The sequence below is a fragment of the Lingula anatina genome, chromosome 1, assembly GCF_051362555.1.
Source record: "Lingula anatina isolate TDL-2025a chromosome 1, LinAna3.0, whole genome shotgun sequence".
Lineage (NCBI taxonomy): Eukaryota > Metazoa > Brachiopoda > Lingulata > Lingulida > Lingulidae > Lingula > Lingula anatina.
In genome coordinates, this window is record NC_141767.1 from 52,747,326 (window position 1) to 52,762,072 (window position 14,747).

The window sequence follows — 14,747 nt, forward strand, 5'->3', positions numbered from 1 at the left end:
ATTACCATATACTTAATCTTTGAGTTTTTATCATCTTCTTGGCTAGCAAACAGTAAGACTGTCACATGGTTAAGCATTCATACATTCCCACTAACTTCTGTAATCTTTTAAGCCAAGTACAAAGGGAGATCACAGTTGGTGCAAACTATAATGATGGTCTTTGATTTGACCATGGCCTCATGGACTATAGATACATGCACTTTATCACCAAGCCATTCAGTTCTGTCAGAAACAAAATAGGAGTAAATAATTTAGGTTTCTTAATGAAAAATTTTGGTCATTTTTTCATATTAGTGGACTTAGCTTTTCTATTAATGCTTTTACCTTGTGCCACTTCCCATCATCCACCAGTACAGTGGCTCCCTCTGTCAAGTTGACTGGAACACCAGTTTTCTGGTCTGCATATGATGTCATCACAGTGCCGCCAGCCATTTGGATGGCAACATATTCTGACTGGTCTTCATTACTAAGGTAGACCAGGAGCCCATTAGGATAGTAGGTGCGGAACTCCAGCATGATGTCAAAACTAAAGGATAAATAAGAGTACATTCAGTGATATTTGAAAAGCACTTGTAAACACACGTACAGTTTGCCCACCTATGAGATGAAGGATGATACTATGAACAAGATCTGACCAACTCCAAAAGGAATGAAAATGGATAGTCTGATAAAATGAAGGCACATATATGCAATAATCTGTTACATATATATATATATATCTAATGGTTTTTAAGCACATTGCCTATATGTTTCTTTGTCCAACTAGGTGAAACAAAATCATAAACATTTACTTGGAGCTGATCTCATCTCTGTCCACCAGTATCTCACTGTGACTATTCCTCACATCACCAAATGCAGCTGCCTCAGGTTCTATCTCCGGCTCTGGTTCATAGGCACACTCCTCTGGCTCCTGAAATATATTTGGCTGCTGTTACTTCCATCATATCAGTCCTTTATGAACATGCATGTTGTATGTAAAAATGATATTGATACGACTGTATTGTAATCATGTTTGAGAAAAGAAGACTGGTTGTATAGGCAAATTTGAAATGCATTGTATACCTACTTTGAGTACGTATGCAGTTGGATATGAAGCAAAGGGTAAATAATACAACAATACAGTAAATAATACAAAGTTACAGGTTATTTTTTAAACAACAGCACAAACTATGACTTCAATAAATGTGTTTTAAAAAACAATATCATGCTGAAACTCTAAATGAAAATCAGGATAATTTTCCTTACTGCTGTTGTAGTGGACATCGTGGTGGTACTTGTACTCATAGTTGTAGTTGTGGATACAGTTGTTGTAGTTGTATCTTTTATAGGGATTGGCTTTGTTGTTGCAGAAGTTGTTGATGTTGTTGTGGTTACATTTGGGAGAGGTAATGAGAATATGTTTTCTGAACATCTTCCAATATCTGCCCTCTGGTATGAGACAGGTTGGTCTAGTTGAACTAATCTGCAAAGAGATGGAATTTTAACTTTGTGAGACCTATGAAAAAATCTTTTTCAATTTTGAACACAATTTGAACACAATGTTTAAAAAAAATTTTTACAATGAATCCTTTTGTGGAAAATCCTCCAGGACAGCAGTAAAAATACTTTTGTATATTTTGATTACATCTACTGCTTACTTTCCATTCAGAACCAAATCTCTAATACATCCTTGCAAAGGTTGGCTGGTAGCTGATGCTGAAGCAATGTCAAGGTCAGCTGGGACACCACCGAGATAGAGGCTACTGATCTCCACCTTACTGCCCTTACTCAGTCTCTCTGTTCCGACTGGTAAATCATCAACAAACATGTCCAATCTGCAAGACAACAGTTTACATGCGTAAGAAACATTTACTAGTTTTAAGCACATATCTCATGGGCTCTAAATGCAAATTTATACTACTGCCATGTGTTTTGTTAAATTTCTGATTGCAAAACACTTCACTGTCAAGTGTGCCAAAGTTGTTTAGATAACCTTTGCTGAATTAGGGACCGTTCACATGGAAAGTCTATTTTTAAAAAATCTATTTTCTATTCTCGGTATCTTGTGATCACGGTCTGTGCCCTGAATATCCCGCAGCGTAATTACTGGCAGCGCGAGCCAGTTACTTCTGTGATCACAAGATACCGCAAATAGAAAATAGATTTTTAGAAAATAGACTTTCCATGTGAACAGTCCCTTAAATTTCACCACCATTTTGTGCTTAATTCTGAAACAACAATCACTCAGATTATAGCATTACTTAGTACATGCATTTGGAGGTATCAAACAGATTAATGGATGAAGTGGAATCATTCTTACATATTTTTGTTTATTTGCTTCAACCAAACTTGGCAGTATTACTATGTAATTCAATGAGCTATCCACCGATGTAGTAGGTTGTGTACTTACTTTCTCCTATTCCTGATTATGGACACTCCATGCAACATGCCATCATTGAAAGTATCATCAGAGGTAATGGTGACTTCTCCATCCCCAGCATCAAACTTGGCCTGGAGCTTACCATCTATGAGGGACACTGAGTAGAAGTGCTGAAAATACACATGGATGATGATGTGTGGTTAAAAAGTACAAAGTTATGCCAATATCAATGGATAAATGGGGTTGTCAATCTATCTATCAAAGCATCTTCATCCATCTTAATAGAAAAATGTGGTGTAAAACCATATATATATATATATATATATATATATATATATATATATATATATATCAAGCAAGTCACAAATAACCCGGTTGTTGTTTTAAAGATTCTTGCTGTATATACTTACAGGGTCAGCCTGCCCTCCAAGTCCCAGCAACAGAAGTGCAATGTCTTGAAGTGAGCGGAAAGAAAAGGAAATATCTGCCTCTCTTCCCGGAAGACTATCCCCTGTCAGTTGAATATAGCCATCACCATGGAAACCTGCCACACGGGTTTTCTGAAATGAGTAAATACTCATTAAAACATCTAAATTTCAAATCAATGTCACTAGTATATGTAAGGAATATACCATTTAGACTCCATGTATCTACACTGCCTAGGTATAACTTAATTTGTTATTCTTTTAAATAATCATTGCACACCATCTAACATAGTGATCTTATTGATATACCAAGTGTCGTTCTGCTTCAAGAGCATTTCTTGTTACTGTGTTATCATACAGTACTCACATTTTCCCTGCATCCTAGAGTCATTCCTATACTGAGCCCCTTGTACAGTGGTAGAGCATTGCCTCCTGCTGTCACCTGTATGCCCTTCATACAGCCTAGGAATGGAGTACGCACAGACAGAGGGAAGCTAAAGGAACAAAATACACATTGAATGATGAGCACTTCATGCAAAACACTGACCATCTGCCACTAGGTATTTCATCAAGCTTTATACAAAGGAAACTGAAAAAATAGAATGGTTTGATATAAAGGTGAAAGAACAGAATCTTAACAAACCCACTGGCATATTTTGCATCAAAGATTATAGACATAGTTTTAGTCTGGTTTTAACTTGGTTTAAAAGTTAGATAGATAGTTAGATAGATTTTTGGGAAATCCAGAATCATTTAAAATTTTTTTAAAAATGATTGAAAGCACTGCTTTTATTTAACACAGTTGTGGTCTGGTCTATTATACAATGCACATAACTTCCCGGCCCACCTACCTGTCAAACTTTGATGTAGAAGGTATTCCTCCAAAGTACACACTGGCGTTACTGATGTCCAGACTGTCCTCTCCACTTGCAGTGGCCTGAGCTCTCTTCAACTCTTCTCTGCCTTCACTTGTGGTCACTTCAAGCTGACCTGCAGCATTAGGATTACATATCTTAGTTTAAAACATATCAAAACAAATACAATGCAGCAATTTTTATATCTATTGCAATTTGCTAAAAACTGGTTCATAACAGAATTATTATCACTTTACCAAACACTGTTACTAAACAACTAGATAAAATTTAATCATTTGATAATTATTTTACACTTCCCAAAATCAGGGTGATTTTGTTTACTAACCTGCATTTCCCTGTGTCTCAGCCTTTACTGTCATCCACTGGTTAGTGTTATATTTCTCTCTGCTCTCAATGGAGATGTTATTACCACCTCCAAAGTTGACACTGAACACAACCTTGCCATTCACTAGTTCAACAGCAATATACTCTCCCTGGATTGAGAAAAAACTCAAAAATGTGCACCAAGTTTCCATTTGTTTAAAGGTACATACAAACCGAGCATCGGTGGAGTGTGGATTCCCAGTAACACATGTAAACCACTTCTACTAGATTCTTATATGACTCAAATAAATTCGACATGCCAAGGAATAAACTGAATAGATCACTCGATCAGCCATAAAAGACCTTTAGACTGCTCCTTTTTTTAAATTTTTGGTTGTAAATTTAACCTACTTTCGTGACCTACTTTCCTGCCCCATTGACATACAGCTTAGAATGCCAGCAGAAAAATCCGTTCAAACATCATTTTCGGGTAAAATTAAACAATGCCTTTTGGTAATTCTCTTAGTTATACTACTTGAAACTATATGCTGGCATTTGGTTGGTTTTTGTGACAAAAAATTGACTTTGTATGCATCTTTAAGTACTTTTAGTGGCATACATCCTACATTAATTAGTGCAGAACACGGACTTGTTTATTGAAAGAAAAGTATTTTAACATTTTCATAGGTATATGAAACATATCTTCTCTGCAAATTTTAACTTATTTCATTTAACCAATGCCAGTAAATCCCCTCTCTACCCAACCACAGTTGACAAGGTAGACTTACATTAGCCTTGTTGCCAGAAAAGAATAGAAGGGCATCCTCCCAGAAGGTGCGGAATTCAAACAGAGCCAGATAACCTGTGGAGTCATAGCGCTGTATAGGAGGCACCTCTGCATAGCCTGTACCATCAAACTGGGATATATCCTTAGGAGCCACTGGTGTTGGACTGGAAATTTCATAGATTTAAAAAGTAAATAAAAAGTTACTCATAAATTTCTCTCAAAATTTCTGTCAGGCAAATTCCAGGACAATACTAAACAAAAGAACAAATCTCACCTTTCTGTGCACATGCCACACTCTCCAAATGACTGGTTGAAATTGTGCAGCCCAATCACACGGCCATCCAGTGTGACATCAGCAATACAGCCAACAAACATTCCTCCTTTCAGGGCAGGATCACGCTGGAAAAATGAAATGTAACTCAATGTGAAAAGGTCTATCTAATAACTTAAATAGGGACTCTGATTAAAAAGGCCCCTAAATATCCCAATATGTGGTTTTGTTTATACTCAATACACATCCACCTAACTCTCACACACGTCACTTGAACACATCTGTCACGCTCAGATAGCAAATAAATATACCTTTTACTACATCAATGATCATTATATGTAGGATTTTAAAAATCCCATCAGTTTTGTCTGAACAAATTAGTTAACTTTCTTTAAAAGCACCAAAATTTTGTTTTTCTTTAACTTAGAGATTGTAAATTGATAAACCAAGTTAACCTGTTAACCATTTATTCATCAAAATCCAAAAGAAAGACTCTCCCTACCTCCACAGTTCCCTGGGGAGCACCAGCCACATATAACTTTGCCCTGTCATTTAGGTCAAGTTTTGTGAACTGAGCAGACGATGAGCTGCTGGCCAGAGCAGGATCATCATTTTCTGCAAACTTGATCTTCTGAACAGCCAAAGTACCAACATTGGCAGTTCTGAAAATGAATAAATAATATAAAAGTCATTGATTGTATATTTGAGTATGGTCACTTTCATATTTTTGTGGCATTTTACAGCATTTATACATGCTCAGTGATAATAAACATTATTCTTTTTTCTTACTTGTATTATAAATGATTATTAATACAAGACAAAATGGTTGAAAAAAAATAATTCTCATCATTAATATGACTGATTAGACTGTTGTACTAAGTGTTTTGATTGCAAGTTGTCATTTATTGCATACACATAATCATGTAAAGGACTCTGAATCAATGAACTTTAAACTTTCAGAATGAATGATCCCAATCTTTATAACTAATTATATTATCCATCATGTTCTGTGTCTACTTACCTTTTAGCAATGACACTGTACCATTTCTCATCCGGTTGTATTGAAGCTTCCTCACTCTCTATCTGTAGGCTGTGATTTGCCATGGCCACACCCCCACCACTGTTCCAAACAAACCGGAGCTTTCTTTCCACTATCTCCACTGCCATGAACTCAGACTATAAATACAGAGAGAAAGTACACTGCTACTGCTCTTGATAGTAAAAGCACCAACTCATACAGCAAATCCAAAAAGGTTGCAATATTCATACATGAACTTTGTTTATATGTTTTATGATAACACAATGTACATTAAGTTGGTTTCTTGAAGCTTTCCACCTTTTAATCCATGACAAGAAAAATGAAAATATGGCAACAACCTAAAAAGTTTGTTTTGTCAATTTTTTCTCATCCCCCACCCTCCTTAACACGGATCACACAGTTGCCTACTTTTTCTTCTCCCTGCACATAGAAGAGCAACATGTCCTTCTCTGTGTTGTTGGTCTTGAAGTTGAAACTGATGGTGTTGGTAGTGCTGGGCTTCAGCTCCTCTGTCCTGTACTCACGGTGACAACTACCACCGGCTGCCAAGGAGACTTTTATCTGCAATGTGTTATGTAAGATTTGGCTATCATATAGATAAAAGACTGTACCCCTTCAATTCTAACAAGGATATATGGGCTTTGTGATGATGAAATCTGGTTACCATTCAACATAATAAATCAATGATGTGTGTGTGTGTGTGTGTGCGCGCGCGCATGCGCAGATATTCATGGCATGAGTGTGTTCCTTACATTATTGGCCTGTTCCCTAGCCTTCTGTATGCTTTCCCTGAGCTCCTCCAGGCTCTGTGACAGTGACATGTTGAGTCTGTTCAGAGCTCCAAGAGTGGTGTGGATAGAGCGGTTCACATCACGAATACCATCAAGATTATTGTTGATCTCCATCACTAAAAGATACAAATGTTTGCATTTCATTAAAATCATGAAATGTGTCGTAATCACCATTAGAACTGGATATCTATCACTACTTAAGTGTCTTCAAAAGTTCTTTCTTAATTTTGAATCTCAGAATACAATATCCACACTGAAAATAAAATCGGTTAAAAAAATTTATATATTTATGAATCAACTATATTTCAAAAAATAAAACATAAAATAATGAAATATATCAACCACTTACTGGTTCCAGTCATGGTCTCCAAGTCCTGCAATTCCTTGGTATTCACTTTCACAACATCAAGTTTTGGTTTGAGGTCATTGTCTAATCCTTCTTGAATAGAGTCAACACTTGTCACAGTATTCATTGCCTTTTCCAGGGCTCCAGTCGCATTATCATTAGCCTCAATGAGTTTCTCATGTATTCCTGCAGGAAGCCTGTCCATACCTTCTGTCAGACGTTCTTTGGCACTGTCCACTTCATCCATTCTCTTATTGGCCTGGTCAATATCCTTGTCAATGCTGCCCAGAAGGTCTTTGAGGTCTTTGCTGCTATTGACCAGTCTGTTGGCTTCATTCACAAAGTCCAAGCTTGTGTTGGCTGACTTTTTGGCTTTCTCTTGCAATGTGCTGCCATCTGCTGTGGTAGTCTTGAAATGAAAACATGAACATGATAGATGTGTTATTGTTTCAGTATTTTATTTCATATCAATTTCTTTTAACCTGTATGTAAGTAAACTGCTCTGTGCATATACATGCATGTTTAGAACAATGTATATATTGCATACCTTATTCATGGCCTCTGAGGCCAAATCATGTGCACTCTGTGCCTCTTTCAAAGCATCATCCACAGCCACTACTATGCCTTCATACACCTGAGCAGCTTTAACTGCATCTTCTGAGGTGGCACGAGCACCCTGAAACATGCTGCAAAAAAAAAAAAAAAAAAAAACAGAGATGGATAAGTAGACAGAAATGACAAATATTATCAAATGAAATTGAATGAGAAACTAGAGGATCAGAGAGGCGATACCGCCTCCGAATATTGTACCACCAGCTGGAGCAAGCGCATTCGTATAGACCCCCACATACACAAAATAAGGGACACAGCCACCAGTCTTTTGCTTGACAAGCTGTAAAAATGCAATCAACAAGAATTTTCAAAATATGCAAAAAAATATATCAAAAGTTCATCAAAAGGTAGGTGAAAGGTCAATTTCACAGTAAGATTGCCAGTATATGACTTCCTATTCAACTTCAAAAGTAACTTTGGACCTATCTCTGCCAGTTTGGGAGATAAAAGGGAAGCAAAATTTGCAAAGTTCAGTTCATGGTGAAAAGTAGGTCAACGGTCAATTTCAAGGTCACATTTAGATTGCCAGTGTATGACTTCCTATTCTAGATCAATAGTAACTACGGACCTATCTCTGCCAGTTTTGGATATGAAAGGGAAGCAAAATTTTCAAAGTTCAGTTCATGGTGAAAAGTAGGTCAAAGGTCAATTTTAAGGTCACATTAAGATTGCCAGTGTATGGCTTTCTATTCAACTTCAATAGTAACTATGGACCTATCTCTGCCAGTTTTGGAGATAAAAGGGAAGCAAAATTTGCAAAGTTCAGTTCATGGTGAAAAGTAGGTCAAAGGTCAATTTCAAGGTCACATTTAGATTGCCAGTATATGACTTCCTATTCGACTTCAATAGTAACTATGGACCTATCTCTGCCAGTTTTGGATATGAAAGGGAAGCAAAATTTGCAAAATTCAGTTCATGGTGAAAAGAAGGTCAAAGGTCAATTTCAAGGTCACATTTAGATTGCCAGTATATGACTTCCTATTCGACTTCAATAGTAACTATGGACCTATCTCTGCCAGTTTTGGATATGAAAGGGAAGCAAAATTTGCAAAATTCAGTTCATGGTGAAAAGTAGGTCAAAGGTCAATTTCAAGGTCACATTTAGATTGCCAGTATATGACTTCCTATTCAAATTCAATAGTAACTATGGACCTATCTCTGCCAGTTTTGGAGATAAAAGGGAAACAAAATTTGCAAAGGTTAGTTCATGGTGAAAAGTAGGTCAAAGGTCAATTTCAAGGTCACATTTAGATTGCCAGTATATGACTTCCTATTCAAGTCCAATAGTAACTATGGACCTATCTCTGCCAGTTTTGGATATGAAAGGGAAGCAAAATATGCAAAGTTTAGTTCATGGTGAAAAGTAGTCAGGCGGCTCAGTCCAAATTTTATCCAGAATTGTGCAAAAGATGATAACAGCATGAAATTTTCCACGATGAATGACCATTGGGTGTTTGTCAACCCCCTGATCCAAAATAGATGAACACCCAATGTTAATTCATCGGGGAAAGTTTCATGCTTTTATCATCTATTGCACAATTCTGGAAAAAATTTGGACTGAGCCACCTGACTATACCGTACTGCACATTTTGCTTTCACCACCAATATGTACTTTTTGATAGTGTAACTCGAAAACCATTTGGAATACAAAAAAACGGAGACCACTACCAGTGTTGGGCTTTACATGCTCTACAAAATGCAAAAAAGAATGGGTCTCTAGCATTAACGGTTCCCGAATTAGAGACAGTTTTCAGTTTCGGCATCTTATGGCCGTTACTCCAGTGAAAATGCACCGATTGACCCCAAATTCATGGAGATGAAAGATGACTTGAAGGGTAACAATTTCCAATAATATTATTGGTTAAGTCTGTGTAGTGTCTGAATAACAGGGAAAAAAATTTTTTCATAAAAAATATTCTTTTTTTGAAAATTTTGGCCCGTTTGACCTTGAAGTAAAGGTCAAAGGTCAAATCCAAGGGCATATTTGAAATCTACACATATGACTTTTGGAAAGCCGTCTGTAGAAATTTTTCCCATAACCCCTTCCGTAGGGTAGATAATTAGCATTTAATTTTGCCATTTTTGGACAAGGGTGCATTGCAATGAGTGCCACACCCAGACCCTAATACCGGCAAAGCCCAAATTTTACGTGGAACGAGCTGAGATTATAGGTGACCTAAATCCAAGAGATGGGTACGGGGGCCCTTACCGTCTAGGAGGAGAAGCGATAACGGTAGCCGTCTGGCGGAGCTGGCGGAATGATCCGGACGAGACCGAAACCATGTGTACCGCCAGCGCTAACGCTGGTGGTACAATTAATACAATGGAAATTAAGAATGTATTAATAGGGGTTGAAAAATTGATTAAAAATTAATTTTTGTCTTATATAAAATTATTCATAAACAAGCACTTCAGCTTCTACCTTTACTTCAGGCATAAAAAAATTGATAACACTTTAAAACAATAACTGATAGCATTAAAGAAGAACAAAGGTGTCTTTGGTTTAGGCATATTCCTTACTTGTCTAAGTTATCTGCTTGCATTCTCAGCTTCTCTGCCAGTTCCTCTGCTTGCCTCACTTTTGGCTCTAGATTTGGAAGATTTTGCCTCAGAAGTCCAGCAGCTATGGTCAGGTTTTCAGTGTCCTTTTTCAGCTGCTCAAGCAAGTCCTGGAACAATAAAACAAAATTCCACATAAAACTTCATAAACTATAAAAAATGAAGTTAGGAAATTTCATAATTATCATATAATTTCTTTAGAGATACACAATTTTTCATGAATACAATAAGACAAACACACAAATGTCAAAGTATAATTATTTTCAGTTTATAATGTATTATAAAATTGTAGCTTTACAGGTAACCTAAAAATACCTACCCTAAGGAATTCAGCACTACTGTTCGGTAATGTCATGTTGGCTTCTTTCAACATCTCTGAAGACATGTTCAACATAGACGAAACAGCCAGAGCTCTGGTCTGGAGAGCCCGGGTCATGTTCTGCAAAATAAAGAGAATTAAACTTGAAATATCTGACTGCAGAACAAAGTTCCAACACTACACAAACCTGCAGTGCAATTTTCACAATGAAAGAAAGAAAAAAACTGGGTCACCATGATATTCACTCCCATTTACCTGCAGTTTTTTTATCAGTTCATCATTTTTCTGGTTAAGCTCCAGAGCTGCTCTAGAATCCTTGGCTGATTGCTCTGCAAGGCTGATAAGGTCATTCAACCGGTCAGCCAGCTCCTGGATGCTAATGGCAGCATCAGTCACATTGGTCAGCTTGGACTGGAGGTCACTTATACTGGACTTGAGTGCCTTGGCCAATCTGAACAAAAATTGATGAATTATTGAAGAAATTCTCTCCATGTTTTAGTCATTTGAAAAAATGATTAGTTTTTTAAAGTAACCATCTGGTGCACTGAAATGCAGTTCCATTTCTGGATGATGATCTTGCCGCTCATCTAAATTGATCCCTTAGCAATTGTATGAATGGCCCACTTTAGTACAAAATACTCATTTAAAATCTTTATCTAACTGGGTAACTTACTCTAACTCATTATCAGCATTCTCAATATTAGCTTTGAAATCCCTCTCTCTGATCATCTTCATTATGTCCTGGGCCCTCATCATTACTGAGGTCAGGTTGACATTACCAGATAACTGATGTACATCTGGGAGGTTGTCTAGGAGATCTGATAAACAAAAGTCAAAGCAAAATAAACTACAACAATATTAATTATGTAATATTGCTTCTGATTTCCTGGTTAATTCAAATCTGTCACTGTGCACTCTCAAATTCACTGGCAAATATACAGTTGACAAATTATAAATATGTCATTTACTTTTACTATCTACTAGTTCTGTCAATACAGGTAAGATGTGTTTGGTAATATGGCACTTCAATATTCCATGACTTATTCTCACCTCTGGCTGAAGTTATTATCTCTCTGATCTCTTTCTCCATACCATCTGCAGTTTTGCTTAGGTTTGATGCCACCATGCTATAACCCATTGCATCATTTGCCATACTGGAAGTCTGTGCAACACAATAAACAGTTAAGTAATTCCTCAGTGCAAAGTTATGTACAATCATGACATTGCTGACATAAGAAAATTTTTTTTTAATATGTAACTCTATTTTCTTTTTCAGTGCATAAAACGTGGAAGTATGTTCCAATATAAGTAACCACAAAATTCTAACCCTTTGCAATAAATAAAGTCCTCAAAATGACAGAAGCAGTTGGTCTCTATGCCCTACCTGAGTATATAACTTGGTGGCATTGGCCTGAAGCTCTTTAACAATGACCTCCATATCTCCCACTTTGACTTTCCTTATAGCATCCAATTTGCCCTGGAATTTGACAAGGGGATATAGTCATTCTCTTGGTGCTTCTTTGTCATCACTTTATGCTATAGGTTATGGTTGTATTCTATGTAAGATTAACTCCTATATAATATAGCTGTGAATCAAAGTAAATCAAATTTGCACATCACCGCCCATTTACCCAGCCATGCAAACTAACACTTTACCATGCATGTTGCTGGTACCTCTAATCAAATGTCCAAAGAAGTACCGCCATCACACTCAGATTATCTTGATTTTGAGAAACATTCTGACAGTAGTACCTGATGACTCAGGGGATCATAAATCCTCTCCTGTGTGGTATACAACTAACACACTTACCCTAAGAACCTGGGTCTTGTTCTCCATGGCAAAGAATCTCTCCCATGGAATCACCACCATGGTGGACGTGTTGACCCCTCTGACCATCACCTCCATCTCATCTACTGCCACCATTAAGTCTCTGGTACAGCCAACATCACATGCTGTAAAATATAGAGAATATACAGTCTCTGGTTGTATGCTTATAAAAATTGAATACAAGGGCATGAATTAAAAATATAAAACACAAAAATCCAAGAGTAACAGCAAATGGCTAAAATGGCAATTTGTTAAACAATACTGACTTGTTATGTACATTGTATATGTATGTATTGAGTAAAGCAAAATCATACATAAGTGAATTACACTATTTTGGTAATTTTGACATTTCTGACATCTTGCCACATATAATGTACATTAACTATAGAGGCAACTTGTTTGATAGTACTGCTAAGATTGGCATTAAATCTATGCAGCTTAAATAAAAGTTGAAACAATGATGATGCCAAGAATGCAACAAAAAATAGAATTTTTGTGCCTTACATTTACATCTTCCATTCACAACAGCATATCTAGGCTGACACTGGTCACAGGCCCTGCCCAGTACCCCAGGGTGACAGATACACTGGCCACTCTCCCTGTCACAAAGATTGTCCAATGAACCATCCTCACTGCAGTCACATGGTACACATTCCCCACCCAGCTTGGTAGGATCACCATAGAAATAGTCAGAACATCTGAAACAATTTTAAGTAAGTCCAATAAAAATACTTATTGCATAAGATCTTCAAATAGAGTAATTTGTGGACATTTCAAATGAAATAGCATTAAAAAATATAATACATATTGCCAAGTTTTACTTCAGATGCTAAAGAGTGAAGTGACAAGATAACAAAGAAATCACAAAGTTACCGTTCACAATGATCTCCTTCATATCCCCTTGGACAGGCATTACACACATACCCATCGGCTGTGGCATTGGTTACACAGGTGGGACTGAAACTGAAGAAAACAAGAACACGTAAAATTGAATTTGCCAAAAATGCACAATCAAATATTTTTATACATGTTATGTAATAATGCAAAATTTTTGCACAAAAACATTTTGAAGAGAACAGGCTTAAAATCAAATTATTATAATTTTACATCTTACAAGTGAAAAAACACAAATAAGTCTGGCTATCTCTTACTAAACTTCATAAATAATAATGGTCTTCTATGATAAAGGTTTTTCTTTTATCTTACAAGGGGTACACAGGATGATTATACTTACTTATTCTGTGGTTCCAGTCTGGGACATCCACATGGTTGACAGGCATCCTCTCGCCCTGATGTGGCATTTCCATAGTAACCTTCAGCACAAGTATTACAGTGGTCACCTGCTGTGTTGTGAGCACAGTTCTGAAAGTAGTCATAGGTTATGGTTGTGTTAGGTGTGACTGCTGAAGTAATGATACATTAAGGAGTTAGGAGTAACTGCACTGATCACAATCATTGGAAAAATATTTTGAGTCAAAATGAAATCAAAATTGCTCCATTTGAGAACAAAATAAAGCAGTTACGAAGAAGTAAGTTTTTCCTTACCAAGCAGACTCCAGTCTCCTTATTGCACATGTCACTGTGGCCATGACACTCACAGGGCTTGCTGATTCCTAACAGCTTGATAAGCTCAGGCTCCTCAAGGTTACTGGATGGGAAAAAACGAAAGTAGCCAGGGGCTGGATCCTGAATAAGAGTTCAATTTAGAGTTGAAAGGTAGGTTCCTTAAACACCATGCACCTTCTATAACATACTGCAGCATTAAACTCATCTCCATAATTAATACGTTTATATATAACATGTTATTTTATATCTTTAACTCACTATTATATTGAACTCAACAAAACTCTTGGCTCAAGATGCATAACAGCACAATCATTAAATAGCATCATGCTGAAACACAGTCCTGTATACTGATCGCACCAATTTAATCTCCTATAGGCACAACATCAAACATACAATTACACACCAGTTATAGTACCTGTCTTAAACTCTGTGGTGTGAAACAGACAGAAATTGTTAATACTATCACTCTGTCACACCTAGCACACTGCCATACGTAGCACACTATCAACTGTCTCCCTCACTGTCACATTATACCTGACAAGAATGTCCTGCATACTCAGGTGGACACTGGCACCTCTCCACACCCAGAGCAGCCTCTCCTGCACTGGCATTGGTGGCATGCTGCAGACTCAACCCACGGATCCTATAATTAACAATGGTTTACAAT

General features: G+C 37.0%; 1 protein-coding gene across 3 annotated transcripts in view; it reads right to left on the bottom strand.

The window, feature by feature from the left end:
• Positions 1 to 14,747, bottom strand: part of LOC106163871 (laminin subunit alpha-2) — a 74,432-nt gene that overhangs the window by 4,249 nt on the left and 55,436 nt on the right. For all 3 annotated transcript variants that reach the window (XM_013541578.3, XM_013541579.3, XM_013541577.3), the window contains 29 exons: positions 14,615 to 14,723; positions 14,060 to 14,200; positions 13,749 to 13,876; positions 13,388 to 13,477; positions 13,019 to 13,212; positions 12,497 to 12,639; positions 12,071 to 12,163; positions 11,737 to 11,848; positions 11,360 to 11,504; positions 10,942 to 11,137; positions 10,687 to 10,806; positions 10,329 to 10,477; positions 7,744 to 7,882; positions 7,200 to 7,605; positions 6,812 to 6,966; positions 6,468 to 6,620; positions 6,042 to 6,196; positions 5,523 to 5,682; positions 5,024 to 5,148; positions 4,751 to 4,913; positions 3,985 to 4,132; positions 3,636 to 3,774; positions 3,152 to 3,278; positions 2,770 to 2,919; positions 2,390 to 2,529; positions 1,638 to 1,814; positions 1,246 to 1,462; positions 792 to 910; positions 325 to 526 (listed from right to left, as the gene is read on the bottom strand). In XM_013541578.3, the coding sequence (XP_013397032.2) occupies positions 325 to 526; positions 792 to 910; positions 1,246 to 1,462; positions 1,638 to 1,814; positions 2,390 to 2,529; positions 2,770 to 2,919; positions 3,152 to 3,278; positions 3,636 to 3,774; positions 3,985 to 4,132; positions 4,751 to 4,913; positions 5,024 to 5,148; positions 5,523 to 5,682; positions 6,042 to 6,196; positions 6,468 to 6,620; positions 6,812 to 6,966; positions 7,200 to 7,605; positions 7,744 to 7,882; positions 10,329 to 10,477; positions 10,687 to 10,806; positions 10,942 to 11,137; positions 11,360 to 11,504; positions 11,737 to 11,848; positions 12,071 to 12,163; positions 12,497 to 12,639; positions 13,019 to 13,212; positions 13,388 to 13,477; positions 13,749 to 13,876; positions 14,060 to 14,200; positions 14,615 to 14,723 (4,495 nt within the window). The remainder of the gene's footprint in view (positions 1 to 324; positions 527 to 791; positions 911 to 1,245; positions 1,463 to 1,637; positions 1,815 to 2,389; positions 2,530 to 2,769; positions 2,920 to 3,151; positions 3,279 to 3,635; positions 3,775 to 3,984; positions 4,133 to 4,750; positions 4,914 to 5,023; positions 5,149 to 5,522; positions 5,683 to 6,041; positions 6,197 to 6,467; positions 6,621 to 6,811; positions 6,967 to 7,199; positions 7,606 to 7,743; positions 7,883 to 10,328; positions 10,478 to 10,686; positions 10,807 to 10,941; positions 11,138 to 11,359; positions 11,505 to 11,736; positions 11,849 to 12,070; positions 12,164 to 12,496; positions 12,640 to 13,018; positions 13,213 to 13,387; positions 13,478 to 13,748; positions 13,877 to 14,059; positions 14,201 to 14,614; positions 14,724 to 14,747) is intronic.